General features: G+C 38.2%; 1 protein-coding gene across 1 annotated transcript; it reads right to left on the reverse strand.

The window, feature by feature from the left end:
• Nucleotides 1-5: 5 nt before the first annotated feature.
• On the reverse strand, nt 6-20,849 carry LOC134812057 (NBAS subunit of NRZ tethering complex-like). Its single transcript, XM_063819244.1, has 21 exons — nt 20,809-20,849; nt 17,697-18,319; nt 17,252-17,499; nt 16,928-17,119; nt 16,528-16,791; nt 16,248-16,369; nt 13,010-13,331; nt 12,760-12,875; nt 12,134-12,292; nt 11,535-11,769; nt 11,122-11,358; nt 10,841-10,965; nt 10,480-10,699; nt 10,133-10,305; nt 5,485-5,662; nt 5,155-5,299; nt 2,860-3,117; nt 2,499-2,690; nt 1,288-2,303; nt 719-1,113; nt 6-604 (listed from the first exon to the last, which is right to left on the reverse strand). The coding sequence occupies exons 2-21, from the start codon at nt 18,316-18,318 to the stop codon at nt 142-144; spliced, it is 5,682 nt and encodes a 1,893-aa protein (XP_063675314.1). The 5' UTR covers nt 18,319; nt 20,809-20,849; the 3' UTR covers nt 6-141.
• Nucleotides 20,850-22,108: the final 1,259 nt, after the last annotated feature.

A 22,108-nucleotide genomic window follows, 5' to 3' on the forward strand; every position in this document is an offset into this window, starting at 1 on the left:
AAAGATGGTTCAGAAAAAAGATAATTTATTCATTAACAACCCCATCGCACAAATCATTTTATACAAAAATATTAGAATTACAACCTAACACAAACAATCAAACATTCAAATTATCTAACATTCAAAAATCCAAAAAAATAGTTATCGCCAAGACATAAAACTTTTGTAAGATAGATAGGTACTATAGTTAGATTTGGTATACTGGGCCATTAAACTTAATCCTTCCACAACATTTCCAGCATCTTTCAGTTTCGAAGCTGCATCTCTCACAAAATCTAACGTTCGGCCTTCTTTGGTCAACTCCTTTGCTATGAGCGGATACAAGTCAGTATTTACTAATTGAAGGTAAACTTCCTTTTCAATAACGAGGCTTAACAAAGTCTTGTTTTCTAGATCAGTTAGTACAATATCAGGGATAACATCAAAGACGAGGTCGTCATAACTAGAAGATAGTATCAGGATATGAGATAGTGGAGTAGGGAAGAGTTTGGAACAGGATAGGATAGTATCCTCAAATAGGTTGTCAGAGGTTTGAGACTGGATTATAGCCAGCAACAGTTCACTGATTTCTGGGGTGTGCTCTGCTGTAACTACACTAGGCAACCTGGAAAAATAGCCGTCAAGAATTCTAATTTTCAATTTCATCCAATTTTTCCTAAAATGTAATCCCAACTTCAATAATTGAGAAGTAATATAGCCACTACACTAATTTACTCACTTTGCGATAGTCTGGAGAAGTTGCTGAACCCAAACCTCCCTGACCTCTACAGCACTCCACAGTTTAACAAGCTCAAACAACACTCCACACCTGGCTAACTCTCTGACAGGTTCACACAGGGCCGAGTAAAACTCATCACTCAGCACACAGCTGGGCTGTATGTCCGTCCCTGGCCAGTACTGGTTAACTAGAGGCTTTGTTTTGAAAAAGACCAGCAGTTCTGTGTCGTCTTCAGTTGTCAGGTACTTCTCCAGTGCCCAGATTATGTTCTCGAGAACACCCTCACGGAGGTTTGTAGCACTGCAAACTGCTTTAAGTTTCTCTATAACACTCTTTTGTGGTACGACGTAGTGTGAGTTTTTAATGAGGGTCTCAAATAACTCCCTTTCTTCGATCTGATAAGATAAATTAAGTTATTTGTAAAACTTAACTTGAAGAAATATGTTGATCATAATTCAGATATATAACATGTTTTTGGTGGAACACTCGGAGTTATAACCGTCCACTGTTCAGTATTTAGTCAAAAATAATGGGTTATCAAAGATGACGATGCAGAATTTAAAGCGTACCTGAATGAGATTCTGAATCTCCTCCTGCAGCACAATAATTTCAGGAACCTTCCTTCCCTCCAACAAGAACTCAATCGTCTTATCAGCAAACTCCTCAACTCCCAGCACGGGTTCTCTGACTTTCAACAAACCCTCCGCATCAACACACGCCACCCCATCTAACCACATTGCTATCAGCAGCACATCCAACACCTCTACATTCTCATACGACTTCAGGTAACTCTGGAAATACGTGTCTTTGTATTTCTCAAACAGTTCAACCGAGAAATTCTCCAAAAATTGGTGGATATCAGGGTGACCTTTACAAATCTGTAGTCGGAGTTCCATTCCAATGCTGTAATCGGAAGAGAGGCAGATTTCAGTTACCAGTCTATCAAGAGCAGTTTGATCCAGAAACTGTAACATGTCCCTCACTTTATTCCATCTGTCCGAGTGTGACGTCACTGTTTTACCCTCCCCGTTAAAGAAGTATTTGTGAGCGTAGCAGTAGAACACTGCACTTTTAGTCAGAGAGGAGTGTACATTAGGTCCTATCTTCCCTATAACATGAACATTACCACCTTTAAGGAGAGGTTTAAGAAGATCCAGCTGAGACTGCGGAGACTCAGCAGCTAGAAATACTTTATAATCCAGCCCAGGAATAGCAGCTCGTATCTTGTTCACAGCCCTGAGATTAGTGCTATCATCCAGTAAGGTGTAGTAAGTAACCAGGGTGTTGTACTTTGTTCCACCGAGGAGAGGGTACAGGTCTCTGCCACATTTCTCTTTAAACCTGTCATCATCTGATAACAACACTTTACTTACAGGCTCTGAAACCTGCATCTCGTTTAGGAGCAGGTGCTGGTAGTGTTTGAAGTGGATCTCCCAGATGTCCATGTTGTATTTGGTACCCAGGGACACGGCCAGGTCACATGTTTCTTGTTCAGCTAGGTTCATGATGACGTCACGTCTGTAGGACTTGTCGTATGTGAACCGTGGTACGTTTATATTGCCCTGCATCTCCTTCAGGATGTTTCCTGGAATAAATCATAGGTCAACGGAGGGATGCGGTGGTGATACGATTGAGAATTAGAAAATTAACATCCACCAAAATTATGGTGATCTTAACTTATGCTGAACAACAACCTAACATGACAGGCTTTTTCAGGGAACAAACAAGATAGAATTGTAAGTTCAAAATCCTTTAAGTTTGAAGTATTCTAAATGCTAACCTTGTAAGATATCGCTGATCTTGCTGGATATTATCTTGATATCAGAGGAAGGTTCCATAAGAGCCGAGTTAATGACGTGATCTAAGGAAGATATCTTATCAATGTGAGAGTTGGTGCAAGATAAGGATCTGCCAAGTAACCAGTAATACAGCTCCTCTAACTTGTCCTCGTTGCTTATCTTCTCTTCCAGATCTGTGATAACAAGTGGTTACAACTTGGTTACATTATGTTACGCATGTATAATGTATAATGTATCCTTACTAAGAGTGAGGATCAATATAATATCTTCACTTTAGAACATTTGAATATAACACACACTAAATGTAGGATATCAGACGAACCACAAAATATTACAACTCACCCATAACTTCATTGTAAGAGGTGATCCTCTGAACCTTGATGCACGTGACCCCCTCCTGACCAATCCCCACCTCCTCCGCCTTCCTCTTCTTAGACTCCACGTAGCCGGGTAGTCTGTGGTACATGTCCAGTAGTTCGTCTATCTGGGAGGTGGGCACGTGCTTTATGGCGAAGTGGAAGAGAATTTCTTTGAATTGCGTGTCAGGGAAGTCAGGGTTCTTCAGTAGTTTCACGCAGAGTGGCACTATTTCTTCACAACCTGTTGGGATGGATGTTATAGATTTATTAAATTTCTAAAAGTAGACAGATTGTTCGAAAACTTGTGTCTGCACCACATTTTATCTGCTAGAAGATTAAAAAAGTGACTTCTCGTCACGTGATAGTGGGGTGAGCACAGATTCGAACAAATTGTTGAAACTTTGTTGACAACAAATAAAGGACAATTTTACTGGATGAGTCAAATTGAAGAAGGTTTCATACGAAGTTGTTATGTCTGTTATTTTAAACAATATCACCGTTTTAGACATGCCAGGCAACTTCAGCAATCACATTCCAACCTGATATTTTCAACAATAGGATTCCATTGTACACCAGTCACATATTATATTCAATGCAGTTTCCTTTGTCCACGTATTTTAGTAGCCTACTAAAATCTACATTTTAAAATCGTGAGTCAAAGGCACAAACACTGTGAGGTAGAGATAAAGCACTTTTGTATTTTCTTCTGTGCGATGTTTTACAACTACTCGAACTACGACCAGTTTGGTATTAAGAAGGAAGCAGAAAGATACGCTTATGGGGGCTGGTTATCGTTTGTGGTGACATGTTCACTATTAGGAGACACTACCATACTCATCGCTTCTATGAAATACAAAGCCTTCCGCCTTCACAAGATAGTAGTGGTACTAATACAACATATAGCTGTTTGTGATCTGCTCAATGCTCTCTGCAACATTATCCCCGTCACTGTGTCCGTGTTTTACAACAGCAGTCTCAGCTCTAATAAGGCACTGAACTGTGCATGGTTCTTTGTTAACTACTACGCCTTTATCACAAGCTCTTCTCTTGTCAGTGTACTTACATTAGGCAAGCTGCTTCTTCTCAAATATCCTTTTAGAACAGCATTTTGGTCCAAGAAGAAAACTCACAAGTTTTGTATCGGAATCTGGGTAATCCTGCTTTCCATTCCTACCCTTTTCCTTGTTGTTGATACAGATGATGTTATCTTTGATCACCGGACACACTTCTTGACCTACAAATATTCATCCAACCTGTGGATTGTACTGTCGCCAATAATTGCTCTGATCAACCTGTTTGCTCCAAATATCATAATAATCGTCTCAGCCATCCTGCTGCTCAGAGAGGCTAGAAAAGTAGCTAGAAGAGCTCAAGAAAGTCTGCGTTGGTAGGGTGTTACAACTGTGTGTCTTACAGCAGCAGTTTTTACTCTTTCGTACCTACCATTAAGTATCTATTTTATGGTAGAGCCTTTTGTAAAGAAAGATCCGCAAGTACCAGGACCGTTCTATGTGGAGTTTTTCAGAGTGGCGAGCGCTGTGATGACCTGCAATGTGCTGGCTAATTTCTTTGTGTATTGTCTCACAGTACGAAGTTTCAGAGCCTTCTTAAAGAGTAGGTTTCAGCTAAGTATGGCGTTCCTGTCTAGCAAAGTCTTTTCTCAAGGTAACATTTTGAAGAAGCTAACTTATTAATTTTATCAACGCAACATTCATCTTAATCTGCGTTCTATGGTACACTAAAAACAAATATTATCACACCTGACTAAAGAATTAAACCAAATTTATATATCATGTGGGTAGAACGATGGAATTTGCCACGCTAAAATGTAGCTATGAACTGTGAGTCGACTGACAAAGTTTCAACAGGGCAGAAACCACGGACGACAAGAAAGAACTAAACAAACAGTGCGGTAGGCCAAGTCCAGAATGGATGATCGTATTGACTGGTGAAGATAAGATAACGATGGTGTTGTCAAGATGAATATTTGGAATAATTCGGCGACCAGGACTTGAAATGTGAGAGATTTACAATAATAAATGGAAGAGGATGGGAAGAGGATAAATATATAAGTTAAATTGATAGTTTAAACAGATCATATCAAATATTTGTTGCTGTAAGTAAGTTGGAATTCTTCAGAAAGCTTTGACGTTCAATTTTTCTCAGTTTTTATATTGTCTACGAGATGTGACTTTCTTTTAGTTTCTATAGTTAAATGGACCCTTACAAAAATTCGAGACAATTAAAATGTATTTTTGTATAAAGGTCCCACACGTACCTGCATTGATAGCTTTACTGCAGATCTGAGTGCAGTAGTTCCAGGAGCCAGTGCCAGCGTTCTGATAAGCTATTTCTCCTACTCTGGTGTAAGTGTAACATTTGCTGACACCCAACTTATCTGACAAGGACATCAGCAGCTCCTCCTAAACAAGAAAGTAGTTATTGATCTATTGTAATTGTATGTAGACTAGCTAGCTTCAGAATAACGTAGTGAAACAATCATTTTTCTGAGCCAGAAAATGTACCATAAAAATAAGATTGTTTCAACTAAATCATTAATCAAGTCCTCAAGTTAAAAATAATCAAGTTAAATTAGAGGATTTAAAACCTGTCGGTAGTTGTTGCTGCTGTTAGATATACATATCCACAAGAGCTCCTGCTTGTTCTCTTTGTCCAACTGTCCTGGTCTCAGCAACACTCCAAGTTTCCGCATATCTTCCAGGATGTGCATTTTGTTCTGGATCACAGATAGAACGGGAGATATTATCGATGACTTTAACAGAAACCTGGGGGTATAAGGCTACGTTGAAGATAGAATTAAACACGAAATTTATTTTGTGTTTCTACTTTCTATATCTTATCTGTTTATATAAAAGTTATCACGATAGCAGAATATCTATTATCAGCAGGAGAAAGTCCTCTCTTGCCCTCCCCCTTCTTTAGATAAAAAGATAAATAGTTACGTCTTATCTCAATCAAGATTAGACCGACAATTTTTACTAAAAACAAACGCAGAGAACAGTAGACCACCATTGTCCATTACCCTTCTTCTGAAAACGGCACAGTACTAGTGGCCTTCTACCAAACATAAAATTATCATCCGACCTGCGATCAAAATTTCAGTGAAGTTTGATTAGCGTATAACTTCACGCTTCTAGTGTTATAAATAATATTTTGATTTCCAGGGTATATATTTCTTGGGACGATTATATTTCCTTGAAACTGTTAGATGCCCGGGTCTCAGAGCAGTGAATACGTTGGCACGTGACTTGCAATGCATCTGTCAAGATGATTCGTTCTTGTAATTCATAGGTGGCTCTTTATTGACACTATATTATTGGGTTATATTATTATTACGCTCGTGCAACTAATGTAAACTTATGTTAGCGCATGGGCAGCAAATTGCGGAACAAGATATTCAGACTTTCAGAAAATCAGTGCGATTAGTTTTGTAATCGGCACTTTTCGCCAAGGTACAATGTAGTTTATCAGGGTTGTGGACTCACAATGGCAAGTACCTCTAGTGTTAAAACTTATAGAGATATCAACCAATTGAGAGAAGTTATACTCTGTAGTCAGTATACTGGTTCAAAGAGGAACTCTAAAATATGGTTGTACTACAAGAAGTGAACTTATCTTACAGGGATCCTGCATAATTGCTACTGAAAATCACCAAACTACGAAGCCAGTTGAACATTCCCATTAATTACCAGGTAGCTTATTACCATAGATATAGCAAAATAAATATATCTTGCTTTTAGTTGGGAGCTGCATGACACAGAGATCATATAGCAGGGATATTTTAAGTCCGACAAGGGTCACGTGGTCGACTAATTATGTAATTAGGGTTGGCACGTGACTCAAAGCTCATAATGTACTGATTGGGGCTTTTTTGTCTTGTATGCTCACGTGTCCTGTTTATCGGAGACTGGGAGGGTTAAAACATCTGATATGCGTGATTTTCGTGACGGAATGTTAGTTTCAACAAGCAATAGGAACCGGCCCTCAAAGTTACACTCCGGTATAAATGCCGACTCTTATTTCCAATTGCGACACATTACTCTTTCTTCTTCTCAAGTAAACCCTACAACTACTACTCCTACACTTTCTACTGAAGATGAAATCCAGACGAATTGGAAGAGCCCCTGAATTCCACCGGAAGTACAAGCTTATAAAACATCTCGGAGAGGGAGGTTACGGAGAAGTCTTCCTGTGCCAGGAGATACTTTCTAAACGATTACGAGCTGTCAAGATCATGAATGGTTGGAGATGCTTGAACAAAACATTGTGTCCGACAAGGAAGGAGTGGCTACCTAACGAGTTGATCCTATGGGAGTCCCTCTCTCACCCCAATATTGTAAACCTACTGGACGTCTATCGAGAACCTGACGAAGGCAAATGGTATCTTGTTATGGAGTACAATCCCGGATTTGAGGACCTCTTCGAACATGTTGACAAAAGCAGATCCTTACCCTCCAAAGAAAGTGCTAATATCATCAGACAGCTGGTCAACGTTGTGTACTACCTCACTCTCCAGAACATCGACCATCGGGATCTCAAGGACGAGAACATTCTCTACAACCCCGTCACCAAACAGATCAAAGTGATAGATTTTGGATCCTGTGGCAAACTTTCTGCAGATCCTTACTCAACCTTCCGTGGTACAGATGTCTACATACCTCCTGAATATTTCCTGACTGGATCCTATCGTCCTTTCCAGGCTTCCGTTTGGGCTATTGGTTGTATTGCCTTCATCCTTCTTAACGGGGACTGTCCTTTCACGAACAGAAAAGCAGTGCAGGAGTTTAAGAGCTTGGAACAATTCAACCCGACCTACTCCAACCGGACACTGAGACTCAACTTCATCAGGAGCTGTCTGAACCCCAACCCTGATCACAGAATCCTATTGTCCGACCTTCTTCGACACCCTTGGCTTAGAGTTTAAAGAGCAGTATCAGATTTAATGACAGTTGTAAATTTAAACATGATGTTTTTGTACATAAGATATACGTTTAGGTATAACATATTTATACATTTTATTTTACTACCCTTACGAGATAGAAACGTGTTTTATTAATACTGACATATATCAAAATTACAAATAAAGTCACCCCTTTAAATTGTGAGAATTGTCTTCAAAACTATATTCCCGGTTGTCTGTACCAAATACTAACACTTTTCAGACTGAATAAATATCTGCGAAAATACTTACTTAGATTATTTTTCAGGCAGTTTGGTAATCGATAACCGTTCACATTTCTCAGAATCACCAGGTGCAGAATCATTGCTGAAGAATCATTGCTCGAGGTTCACTCATGAAATTAGCACTACTCGGCCCCGTACACCGCATTGTTTGATTTAGGCCAGTTTGGCACCTGGTACTCAAATCATTACAAATATCGTCCTGGACGTAATTGTCGCTATAAGTTATCAGCTGAAGTCCTCTTTCGTTAGTTCTTTTGTTTTGCAATAGGATAAAAATGAAACGTTGTTGTCAAGTAGCACTAATATTTGTGATGATTCTAGGGATAACCAATTCGACCAGGTAATTTTTCACCATATTGGATTTTTCACCAGCACAAAATGTCTCCACAAACATTTATCTGCCATTGCTATTGGGTTATTGTGTCGATTAATTTTCAACTATCTCAGGCTAAGCGAATTAAAGGATAAGACGGTAGATTTTGACGAGGCAGTTAATTTGCTGCGGGCTTACATCTGTACAGGGTCCTCTGGCTGGATGATAGGAAAAGACAGTGACGGTCCAGATGTTAAACTTATCAAATGGGTAAATATATTAGCAAAACTTCTGACAGGGAAACTGTCAGAAGATCCATGAAGCAAAACTTAATCATGTCAGTGGCAGGCGAACCTCACTCAAAAATAAATAATTAATATCCCGCAGGGGTGTCAGTTGTTACAGAAGATATTGTGTCCGGATCCGAACAGGCAAGACACTCTTGGAGAAATTCTTGTTACCATTGTCAGAGAGGTGAAATCGTGGATGGCATCTCATAGCCAGGAATTCCAGAACAAGATGAACAACTGTCTAGAAACGGAGCTGCATCGGGCGATCCAGCTACTACTCTGTAAAGGGGATGTATCCAGGGAGAACATTTCAGCTCTGAGGGACGGGTTCTTCAAGTCAGCTTGTTCGAAATTTGATATGTTTTGTACAGCCTTGATGTGGCTGACAGAACCCGGCCAGGTAGATGTTATGATAGGTGTAATGAAGAAAACAGCTTTTTGCAAGAAATCCCAACTCAAAGTGTCAGATCAGGCGATATTTTATTCACCCTATAATCGACAGAAGAGACAATATGACCTGGTGACCTTGTATAAAACTTACGTACACATAATCTGTTCTCCAGCAGACGATATTACAGCCATATATAGTAGCAATGATCCAGTTAGTCTCCAGCAACTGTCTCCGGAGATGAAACTTCTCATCGTGACTCTCAGGCTCAGAGGGCCTATTTGTTGTGTAGCTGATCTAGGTAGATCATACGGATAATTGCCGGTTAGACTGAATTCGGTTTATTTATTGATATTTTTTTCCATTCACGTACCCTTTTGTAAAAAGGCAATAGTGAAAGGTAACGAATGGACGTTTTTGCAAAAAAACGTGGATTTTGAAGATTGCGGTAGGTGGGTTTAGATTACAGATAAAAGTTAGGTTCTACGGCAATTGAATTGAATCACAAGTGTTTCCCTATTCAAAGCATAATGTTCATGTTATGAAGTGAGCTGATTAGCGCTTGTAGTGAATGGAAATCTAGCGTCCGCCACAACGAAACAACGGGCGCAATTCTTGTTGTCTGATTGAGTTCATATCTCGTAACCGCACAAAATTAGATGGAACTAGTACTAGTAGCTACATTCCTGTAACAACTTGTACTCAGACTTAAAATAAACATTAAACATCTAATACTTAAGTTAGATATTACGTGTCTTTTATTTATTGACTATTTCTTATAAACGTTCAGTCAATTGGTACATTAATAATTGGAGAAACGAATCAGATCGAAAAATTTTCGGATCATTTATCTCAGCTGGCTCCAATTCAAATATTTTCAAAAATTACAAGATTTGAAAAACAATCCCAACTTTATGGCTTGATGCCAGGTGTTTAATATCAAACATTCCTTAAATACCATTTTCTATCATTCTGGTCACAAACAGCTTGTGTCCTATGGAAGCTATATAGTTACAGCAAGATAAGCAACAGAAAAAAAAACCGCTCAAAGTGAACTGACCTGACTAGATCAATGTAAGTATGGTTGATGTCGGTTGCAGCCTGGAGGTACAATTCAGCGTACTTTTGTGACAGATTAGCCCAGCAATTATCCTCCAGGTACTCCTCCCTGTATCTAGATACAACACGGAGGATATCTAGATCTCCAGTCTCCAGACATTGTTCAAACACAAGCTGAGAGAATAGGAGTTTAACTCTTCTGTTACTCGATTACTACAATATAAACATGAACTTAAGATATTAGATAACCTGAACGTAATGAAAATGACTATCACATTTTGTGCAGAATAGGCAAAAATGTAAACACCCTAGATGGAATATTCGATGCTGAAATTTAAGCAAACCAACCTTGAAACAAAAATCGAAAACAACCAATTTCTTATCAACAATTTTCTTGATGAACTCCACAGTTTCAGTATCCTTGTTTTTGAATGATTCCTTTAGCAGTCTTTGCATGAGATCCTTACACAGGTTCTCGTCCTCGAACGAGTTGAAGAGTTGTGCCGGAGGGAGAACTCCCAGATGTTTCATAACCTGTTCACTGTATTCCAGTTTCAGTTGCAGTTCACTGAACATGGTGATATCTTCAATACTTTCAATGAATCATAATTCAAACTCATACTGTAAACCAAAGCAGCTTCTTTTAAAAGTCGAGTTAACGATAAAAGATGATCAATGAATCTTGCAAGTTTGATCATGATTGACAAACCTGTTGTTGAGTAACTCCACAACCTCCTTAGCAATTGACAACCAACTCTTTTGCTGCTGGCAGTTAGCCAGACATTGCTCCGTAAAATGGACTTCCTCCTCTTTTTGTATGATACCGTTAAATTCCTGGAGTAATCAAATTTCAACTTAATATTTAAATAATGTTGCACAATCACCTAAGTGTCAAAGAGAAAAATAGAGTACTTTGATCGATCGATCAAGCAATATTAACTGAACTAAAATTGCATCCTTATTATAGAGAGGTGTAATGTGCATATTAACATGTGATTGAAGCACTTGAAGCAGTGGGAGCAAACTATCACGGCATATCTTTACAACATATTTCTGAACTATACTCTTCACTTCCACTCTCTCCGATACCATCTCCTCCATATCTTGGATAAAGGGAAGATACACGTCCACAATGTTTCCTATCTTATCTTCAGGTTGGCAGTTTGCCAAAAGAGAAGAGAGGAGTTCGGGGAAGGGGACAGAGAGGATAGAATCAAACGTTACGCTCTGAAACATGAGAAACCGTACAACTTACGCATGGTAAAAGTTATATATAATTATTGGTGTAGCCTGTAAGTATCATAAATAGGTACCACCAGCTAGTACAAATGTAGGTAATAGGTAAGTCCGTTATATTAAGAACTTTAAAAATAAAGCTCTCACGGTTCAAAAACTGTTCAAACCTGGAACTTAAGTCTGCAAACAGCAGACTCAATAAGCTTTATAACAACCAGATTAAGTTTCAGCGGTACCAGTCTCTCCACTCCCAGTTCCAGCAGTGACACGGCATTATCAAACAGACAAGACTCAGATAGGATCTGATTAGCACGGGATGTATACCACTGGTACACAGAGTGCGGAGTCATGGTGCCTACTAGAGGGGCCAGGGCCGAGGATATCTCCAGATCATCAGGGGTCCTGGTGGAAAACGGTAAATCTCAAATATTATAATGTCTCAATCATTTATGGACACCGTTCATTGAAGTTTGAGGATATTGGTAAATATTAGTGGCCCTATTAAATGGCACGATGATGTAAAATTTGTCACACTATGAAACTATATAAACCCTCAATGGTTAGGATAATCGTCTCATTGAATTTATACTGTTGGGGCAAGAAAGGTGAATTTCATCAAATTTCGGTAACTTAGTAAAATTAAATTCAGTATTGTTAAAAATGAGCTCTGATTTAAACAATAAATACCCCTCAGGTGCATGATTGGAATGTTTAAATGATCTACTATATTCATTTAAACTTTACCGAATTACTCATCTCAACTAACTTGGTGCAAGACAGAGTGGATATGTCCAAGTCTATCCCGTCAATATCCTCCTCGTCCCAGTATCCGACCTCAGTATCCCCGAACTCTCCCTCGCTATCTTGTGAGATCTTCTCAGTGTCAAACCAGTCTGATAAACAAGCTTCAAGGTCCACCGAGCAACTGAAATTTCACGACTTTGTCATTTTTCAAGAAGCATTAAAATTAATGTAACAGCATAAACCCAGCAGACAGAGCTTGTAGCTGTGGATAAACTAAAAAGTAAGTGAAAGGTTACACAGGGAAATGTATGTTGTAAAGGTAGAGGTATTGTATGGTGTTAGCAGGACGTGTAAGCTTATTAACGTTGAGACCACTAGGGAGGAAGTGTGGGATGCAAGTGTATAAAGCTATTCAACCTACACAGTCTAATACATTACAGAATCAGTGTCAACGGCTTGTAGAGTTGTAGGTACATTATGCCTAGGACTATAACCACTATAGGATTTAAAAGTTGGCTCTTTGAAATTGGAAAGTGCATGAGAAAGTTTCTTAATCCTGATCTTGTTACATTTTAGTGCATTTCTAGATACTAAATACTATGAAAAGAAATATTCCTAACACTGGTGACATGTTTTGTATTTTCTTACCTTAAGGAAGGTTTGGAGACAAATTCAGGTAGAATATCAGCAAATATAACAGGGTCCAAAGTTTCCGGAAGATAAGATAACATCACCAACCAATAGGGCTCTACCAGAGGACGAGTCTGCAACATTAATATTTCACATTGTATACGAATCACATTTAAAAACATATTTCTAACTCTCAAGAATGAAATCTGAATTCTCTAGCATTACAATTTCTTAACATCAGCTCTACAGTATCAATCAAATGTAGTACCTTTGTCTTGGTCATCAGAATATCCAGAGCAGTCCAAGTGCCCCTCTTAGCAAAGAGAATTCCTATCTGAACCAGAGAAAGGGAGCACATAACCTTGAACATCTCTCCGTCGAACTCCAACTCATTTGGTATTTCCCTTTCAAGAATCTCTGAGTACAGAGCTAGAATAACTTTAGCGTTTAAGAGGAACGTTAATTTACTCTCTATATCAATATCGAGACTCTTGTTTTCTTTTTTCGGTGCTACAGAAGATATAAGTTGGGGAAGATCGTCCTCAGCTTCATTTTTTCCGCTTTTTTCATTCTCCTCAGGCGGTGTTTTCCTGTGATAAAACGAAATCACTTTAAGAGATATGCAATAGTCTGATAGCAATAAAAGCAAGTAAGTAATGTAAAATTTGTAAATAAATTTTTTTGTGTCACTCTCACCAACTGATTGGTCACTGGTCAAATATTCAGTGAAAACCGCAGAATTTCGGTCGAGGAGGCGGCAGAAATGCTTCTCTTCAAAAATCTTTCAAAATCTCTTTTTATATTTTAATGATTTTCTGTTTATCAAAGCTTTAGCTTTATTTGGGAATAGAACTTTCAGTACCACAATCGTGTCTTGTGCCATCCTCAGTGACCTTCCTAGACACCCCCCGCGCGTGAGGGCACGTTTTTGCTAGTAATTTGCGACATTACTTTATGGATATCGAATCTCGCGACTTCAACGAAGTGCTGGGGACAAGTTTTCAATAATTCATAAACTTTTCAGTTCCTATCGTTTTAAGCATCGTTAGGGCTTTCCCAGAAACTAACTCTCATCATCCTAGGATAATCATGTGTCGCACAGCACTTGTTTCAGTAGAGAGTGTACTCGCCTTTACGAGAGAATGACGTGTACGTTTCGGTCACCTGCGGAAAAAGGAAGTGAGATATCGAAAATCTGAGATAAACCCGATCGATAAAATCCTTTCAGGTAGGTGCTAGTCAAGATTTCATCTCTTTAGACATTAAGATGGCTTCAAACACCTCACAAAAAGTTTTCAAAAGTAAAATTGACTCGCGACCTACAAATACCACCATAAAACTTGCCCTCATATATTTTTGAGGGCAAGTTTTTGAGCGCGCCGCGTGACTTTGTCTCAGCAACAGCAAGACATAGTTACAATCTCGCAACTATGAACAGACAAGGAAAATATTGTATTAATATCTGTCAAAGGAATTTAATGTATTTTAACAACTTGTTCTAATAATGCTAATAACTAATCGATGAACCTCATAAATGGTCGGCCCGGTGTGAGTGTATAGTATGGATTGTGCTCTGAAATGGGGCGCTGTTATTGGTTAATACAGCGGCCAATCAGGATCGAGCTGGTTTGTGGCTGCAGTCCAAATTTAGGATCATATCTGATTAGGTACCTAATTAGTGATTATGCACTTTAAAGTAAGATTAACTCGGTATTCACAATCCACATTAACAATTGTCTGCAACCAATCAAGGTCAAGCTGACTACTTAACGTGAAAATCATATTATTATAATATAGTGTTTGTATCATTATAAGACGACTCATGTTTCTGACATGTCACTTGTCAGTTAAGAGGTGAAATGAGAAGACAGTTAGTACCATTTTAACTCTCATGCAAGTTTACTCTTCTACTGCACTGGTTTTAATTGAACTTCCAAGAACTGTCCGGAAAATAAATCAGTCAAAAGCAAAGCCCCCGAATGCACTGTACACAATCTTTGTAATTACCCAATGTATTTTATCGTGTACACTGTACAGACAGTTCCAATTAAATGCAGAAGAGTTGTTTAATGTTCCCACTTCCCAATTACAATCATAACAAACTCAAAATTGAGGATTGTATGCGGTACTAATTTCTGCCAAATAAGCACTATATAGACATCACAATTTTAATTAGCGTATATCCCGTGTGGCGTGACGGCTAGAGCGTCTAGTGCATCGCAGGGCGGTCGCACGTTCGATTCCCCGTGGAGTTCGAATTAATTTTTTGCCCAGATCACTCCGAGCACAATCATTTTTCATGATAAATAGAACATAAACAAAACTGACATGGGCCTGGCTATATCTAATTTTAAAACATAACCAGGCCAGAATTTTCTTGAATAACTGTTGAGCATCAGTAACCAGTGCAGAAAAAGAGAAGATATTTATCTCACTCCACTCTTTCTGCTGTTCTTACTGTAATTCTCCACCTCTGTTTTAGTGTCATTAACCGCTGCTGGTTCTTCTATCCTGAATGCTTGTTAAACCGGGGACCTGTATAAATATATAAGTTACAACTATTTTTTAAAGTTACAAATATCAGCTGATTTGCAAAATGTAGCGATTTAATGTGGATTGTGAATACCGAGTTAATCTTACTTTAAAGTGCATAATCACTAATTAGGTACCTAATCAGATATGATCCTAAATTTGAACTGCAGCCACAAACCAGCTCGATCCTGATTGGCCGCTGTATTAACCAATAACAGCGCCCCATTTCAGAGCACAATCCATACTATACACTCAAACCGGGCCGACCATTTATGAGGTTCATCGATTAGTTATTAGCATTATTAGAACAAGTTGTTAAAATACATTAAATTCCTTTGACAGATATTAATACAATATTTTCCTTGTCTGTTCATAGTTGCGAGATTGTAACTATGTCTTGCTGTTGCTGAGACAAAGTCACGCGGCGCGCTCAAAAACTTGCCCTCAAAAATATATGAGGGCAAGTTTTATGGTGGTATTTGTAGGTCGCGAGTCAATTTTACTTTTGAAAACTTTTTGTGAGGTGTTTGAAGCCATCTTAATGTCTAAAGAGATGAAATCTTGACTAGCACCTACCTGAAAGGATTTTATCGATCGGGTTTATCTCAGATTTTCGATATCTCACTTCCTTTTTCCGCAGGTGACCGAAACGTACACGTCATTCTCTCGTAAAGGCGAGTACACTCTCTACTGAAACAAGTGCTGTGCGACACATGATTATCCTAGGATGATGAGAGTTAGTTTCTGGGAAAGCCCTAACGATGCTTAAAACGATAGGAACTGAAAAGTTTGTGAATTATTGAAAACTTGTCCCCAGCACTTCGTTGAAGTCGCGAGATTCGATATCCATAAAGTAATGTCGCAAATTACTAGCAAAAACGTGCCCTCACGCGCGGGGGGTGTAGATGGTCATTCAAGAAAAATTCAGTCAAAACAGTGAAATTAAAATAAGATATTTTAAAGAGTTCACTTACAACTCTTCAATGATATTTAGTCCATGTTCAAGAAGGAGAGATGCAAACTCAGGAGTACTCGGAACAAATACTTCTATTTCATCAAGAACCCAACCATAATCGGTAATCTTGTACAGAAAATCCTGAAACAGAATGTTTCTACAACAAATCACAGATCATAAGAATACACTACCGTAATTTTCATACAGCCGGACCACGTGATATTAATCTTAATATATAGATATTAACAAGGAGTTAATAAGTGGTTATTGAAATACTGAGCCCTGTGCAATAATCTCACGTTTATGGCAGAGATGTGACTGTTACTCATGCTCCACTGAGCTTTGTAGACTTCATTCTTGTCCAGCCCAAACTTGTTGGCCAACAAGATTGCTTCTCCATATTCTTTATTAACTATCTTCTGGTAGAAGAGGATGGAGGGTGATGTCTGTAGGAGCTGGTACAACTTGTAGTTCACGTTCACCTCATGGGACTCATCTTCCGACCAATTCACTAGCTGTTTCATTGATTTCAGTATGTCTGACCTCAACGCTTCTCCTGATTGCTGAGGAGAAAAGTTCAGAAGGAATGTTAAGTACCCTACAAATTTCATATTTTAATCAAGATTAATGCAATTTATTTGATAGTCACAAACTGAGAAAGTTTTGAAAGTTTTAAATGGATCTTCATAAAGTGCTTACCTCGAGAACGAAAATGGATTTGATCGGAGATGGAATGAAAATAGAGGGTATTTGGAAGTTTTCTGCCTCAATTATGTCCATTGTTTTGAAGGAAATGAGGATGAATTTTCCAGTTGATGATAACATAGCAATTATATCTTCAGACCACCATCCAGCATCGACAATTGTTTCATGTGACCCTAAATCTGTAACCTAAAATTGTCAAAACATTTAATATGCATAATCAATAAGAGGAAACTAATAAGACACTTGAAAGATGTTTTTAGTAATCATGTTTTTAGTAGTCATGTTTTTAGTAATCAACTTATTGACTTGGATACACACCTTTGAGTAAGGAAACATCTTGGCGATGGACAGAGATGGAAGATAATGTATCGAAATAACCCTATTACTGTTGTTAAGAACCACAATATATTTTTCGGTTGACTTTTCTAGTCTGCAGAATGTATATCTGTTGTTTTTCACTATGCCACCTAACTGCCACTGCTTCTGTACATGTGTAAATCTGTTGAACAATTGGAGATACTGGCTTTCTTTATCAAGGCATGTATTCCAACTCCTTATAACATATCCTGTGGTGAGATCGTATAACTATAAAATGTAAGATCAAAGTGTAGTTTTCCTTTTTTAAATAATTTTAAATTTGACTAACAAAATGATTTTTAGAACTACTACTAGTTGAGTATTAGTTGACATTAATGTACAATTAATTAAGTACAATTAATTAAGTACAATTAATTAAGTACAATTAATGCAGTAATGATCTTACCATTTGACTCTAAGTGTGTGGTGATGATCCTGCCACTGCCCGAGAGGCGCATCATTTCAAGAACAGAATCACGAAATTCAAAGTTAAACCACTGTTTTTCAGAAGTGCAATGAGATAATAGTAAACCATCATCAGATAAAACAAGAAAATTGAGTCCTTCATCTAACAAGAAATCAAATGTAGATATTTGGCTGCCTATGATCATGCTGCAAGTATGAATTGTATTTCCTTGCACATCATACACACAGATTTCATTTCCCTTGGTGCAGACCCCAAGGTGGTTACTATTAGATGACCACTTTATATTAGATTCTGCCTGGATATCAACATTTATCTCCGCCAAGAGAGAGAAGGTACTCTGTTTGTCTCTGATTTCAATTGTAGAGTTAGCAACCAGGGCAACATATTCCCCATCATGAGAAATAGTTGGATTTGGATTGCACTGTAAAAATGATGAGACAGGAGAATCACAAACTTTCTGATAAGCCTGCTGACAAGAGGATGTAACAACGTCTTTTAAAAAGGGCTTTTTTTCTGTTATACATTGCTCCCAGGCATGAATATTGTTTAGCTCATAAAGCATTTTGTTGTCCAGGCCATTTTCACCTTCTTCTGCATCCATCCTGCAAAGAAAATTGTCGGTTAAACAGTATAAACCCCTGTCGCAGTAGCCTCGGAGCCGGCGCTTTGCACCGACTCCTTGCCCACCCCTTGCCCACCCCTTCTAAAAATCCTGTGCATGCCCCTGTTGTAAAAGTAACTTAGCCGCTGCGAGCGAAGCGAGCGGGCCACAGAAGGGTCTGAAAATGGGTTTGGGAGGAAATTTTGAATTATGTGGATATGGGTCAGACTCTTAGTAGTATACATTACTTGTGTGTAACACAGCAGCTGATAAGGCATGTAATGTGTAGTACAAGTAGTGAATTGTTGGGATTGAGTTGTCGGCGAGATAGCTTAATGGTATAGCACCTGACTGGTTTTCGGGAGGTCACGAAAACGTAAGTTACCTTACTGCCTTGATTCAGTTAGCTGAATGAGAATAGACCATGCTGACAACAACAACAATTTAAAATGCACAGGTGCAATCCACAATTATATTCTAAACCATACAAAATATAAAGACTTAATAGACTAAGGGGTCGTTCACATATTATGTAATCAGCCAAGGGGGGAGGGGATTCCCAAATGATTACGGTTGATTATGAGGGGGGGGGGTTGGCTGTTGATTACATAATCAAAATTTTCTTTGTTACCGTCTAAAATAATAAAAATTTTACAATATTTTAATTCAAGTTCCACTCAATTTCACTCTGATAGTGATAAAATTTAGGAATGGATCGGGTATCCAGCTGCTAAAGTAAGTAGTTGGGAAGGTGATTGGCCGGATATCATAACAATGATTTCGACTCATAATGATCAGGGTAGCATGAAACGTAGAGAAAAGTGTTTTTCAGGGGAAAAAGTCAAAAAGGGGGAGGGGGTCAGGCCATGATAACGTAAAGTAAAGTAAAGTAAAGTAAAGTAAAGTAAAATTGATGACATCACATCATCACACATGTCTACAAAATATCATCACACTGTGTGAAAAAAATATATAATAAATATTTTCCCACCAACATTAATTATTTATCATATACAATAATTTAACATTATCCTATTTTAAAAACCTTTATAATCAAACTTCCCAGTGGAATAAAGATTCATGAAACACTTCTTTGCCACATAAGGATGAAACCACATAACATTATAAATAATGCCTCTCTGGGCATCTCAAAAAGAAATTCATAGAAAATGAACACTTTACGTTTGAAACAATATAATTACAAACTTTAAAAAAATTTAACTAAATACCTTTGATATTAACCTTCTTCCTCTTAGCTACCAATGGATTCTCTTTCATATAACTTACATAACTATTCCTATTAGACACAGGCACATCTATCCTATCAAAGATGTCATATATGAAAGTTCCCAGTGATGACCAAGCTTATTAGCTCAATATCCATGAAGACGAAAGGCATCTAATCCCCTCTTGAAACCAGTAACCGACTCACTAGCTTTCACAAGTGGTGACTGGTGGTAGACTGTTCCAATAGCGCAAGACCCTTTGGGCAAAGAAATCAGTCTCATTTGTGGTGAATCTATGAGTCTTTGATCTAGCAGCAACGGTCCTACCAGAACGACCAAATAAATCGGAACCATAACCCACAAAGCCTTCCTGGATCTTGAACATCTCAATGAGATATCCACAAACCCTGCGTTCAAGCAGGGTTGTGAGGTTCAGCTTATCCAGTCTCTCTCTGTAAGTCATGAGTCCCAATCCATCAATCATACGGGTGAACGATCTTTGAACACCTTCCAATTCAAGAATCAGTGACCAGTTTCCATGCCTAGCCATTGGAGCCCATGCCTGTGAACAATACTCTATATGAGGCTTTACTAAAGACTTATACAAGCCCAGCATAACGCTTGTTTCCCTCGATATAATATTTCTTGTAAGCCAGGCAATGGTACTATTAGCTTTAGCAATGCACTTTCTCACATGACCCTCAAACCAAAGATTATCGTTATGTTTCTCTTTATTACTGACATAACTGGCTCCCTCAATTCTTACCAAAACTTCAATAGAAACATTCCAAAAAAAGCAATCATTTGTAATACTTTTAGAAATCATATCTTTCTTAAATCCTTCTAATTTAAATTTAAAGCCTAAAACTGTCACAGAGTTCTTGACATCTGGAGGGGGTTTGTTCAAATATGGAATAACTTGCTCTGGGAGAAATTTTGCTGTCAGGATGGGGGGTGCAGGTGGGTCTTAGTTACAATTGATTATGGAGGGGGAGGGAGGGTCAGGCCATGATAACGTAATTTTGCTGTCAGGAGGGGGGGGTCTTGATTACGGTTGATTACAGAGCTGAGGGGGGCGGGGGGTAAAAATTGCTAAAATGTTGATTACGTAATATGTGAACGACCCCTAAATAACAAGATAAAGGGGTATGCATTGTAGCGCGATGCGTTACTGTGATCGGCGAGATGCGCTACTGTGCCGCACTGAGCTGCGATGAATTGACATCATCAATTAAGGCTATGCACTTTTCCGTAGAAATCTCACCTCCAGAGAGTTGAGAACTTTGAACTTGCTAGGACTTTTTGCTGAAAAACTATGTTTTATTCTGAATATTATAATAATAATAATTCTATACGGTTACATGATTTAAAAATTATGGCCCCTTATTGTGGGCAGAGTATGTGTCTTTGTTGAAGTGTCCTGATTTGAAATCTGAGTGACTGAAAACCAAAGATTTACTATGAATATTGCCATAATTTGGTATGGAAGATTTTAAAGAACTTGAAAGTAAAGTAAAGTAAAATGTATGACATCACATCATCACACATGTCTACAAAATATCATCGCACTAAGTAAAAAAAACATATAATAAATATTTCCCGAAAACAGGTAATTTCTTGCTTAAAATAAAAATAGTAAAAAATAGAGGGAAATTATTCAAATAATATATTATTATTATAAAACAGGATCTTACCGACAAAAATGATTCTTAAAAATACCTTAATGCGGTAAACTGTACCCTTGAAAAAAAATTTCCCAACATCTGTTGCATGCAGCTATATCTTTAATTTCGTTCAATTCATACAAGTTGTCCATTTGCAAACTTCTACTATTCAAATAATATACACATAATATATGATATAACAATAACCCTATACAAAAATTCAATAAAAATCTTTAAAAATTTCATAAAAACCCTTTGTTGTATTGTATCACGTGGTGACCCCCACTGTCGCTTTACTATAGTCACTGTAGAGTTTCGACGATACAGGGGGAGCCGCGCACTCGTGCGCGGCGGGTCATACAACGTATGACAATATTAACGGATGTCATGTTACTAGTGACTAGGTAGTGCGCCATCGACAGTGAGCCGCGCGTGCCGACTGTATGATGGTTTTTTAGCGCTAATTTCGGCCAGCACAATTTTCTTCAAACAAATAGATATTAAGTATCCTTCCCGACCTCCGATTGCAACAAAAATTGATTAGCTTATTCATAAACTTACAAGGAAAGTGTCCGACAACAGACAAAATTAAAGCATATCCAACCATTACATATTATGTTACAGCTAAAAGCAGCGTATTTTGCCCCATTTTGATCAGTATATTAACAGTAACTCCGATATCCACCAAATTTTTCGGACAGTTGTGAAAGCCGTAATTAGTATTGAAAGGTCGTCGCCAATTTCAGAATGATCTCATTCAAGGAACCGAAGATATATCCGAATAATGCGACAAAAATCAACGAATTTGGTCAAATTACGCGACTTTTATAGCTAATTTTGCTTCAAAAGCCGCGCACCATCAAATATGACACCTAGGCGAAACTCACAGTCACTGATCTT

The sequence above is a fragment of the Bolinopsis microptera genome, chromosome 2 (genome assembly GCF_026151205.1).
Source record: "Bolinopsis microptera isolate Bmic1 chromosome 2, MBARI_Bmic_1.0, whole genome shotgun sequence".
In the NCBI taxonomy this organism is placed as follows: domain Eukaryota; kingdom Metazoa; phylum Ctenophora; class Tentaculata; order Lobata; family Bolinopsidae; genus Bolinopsis; species Bolinopsis microptera.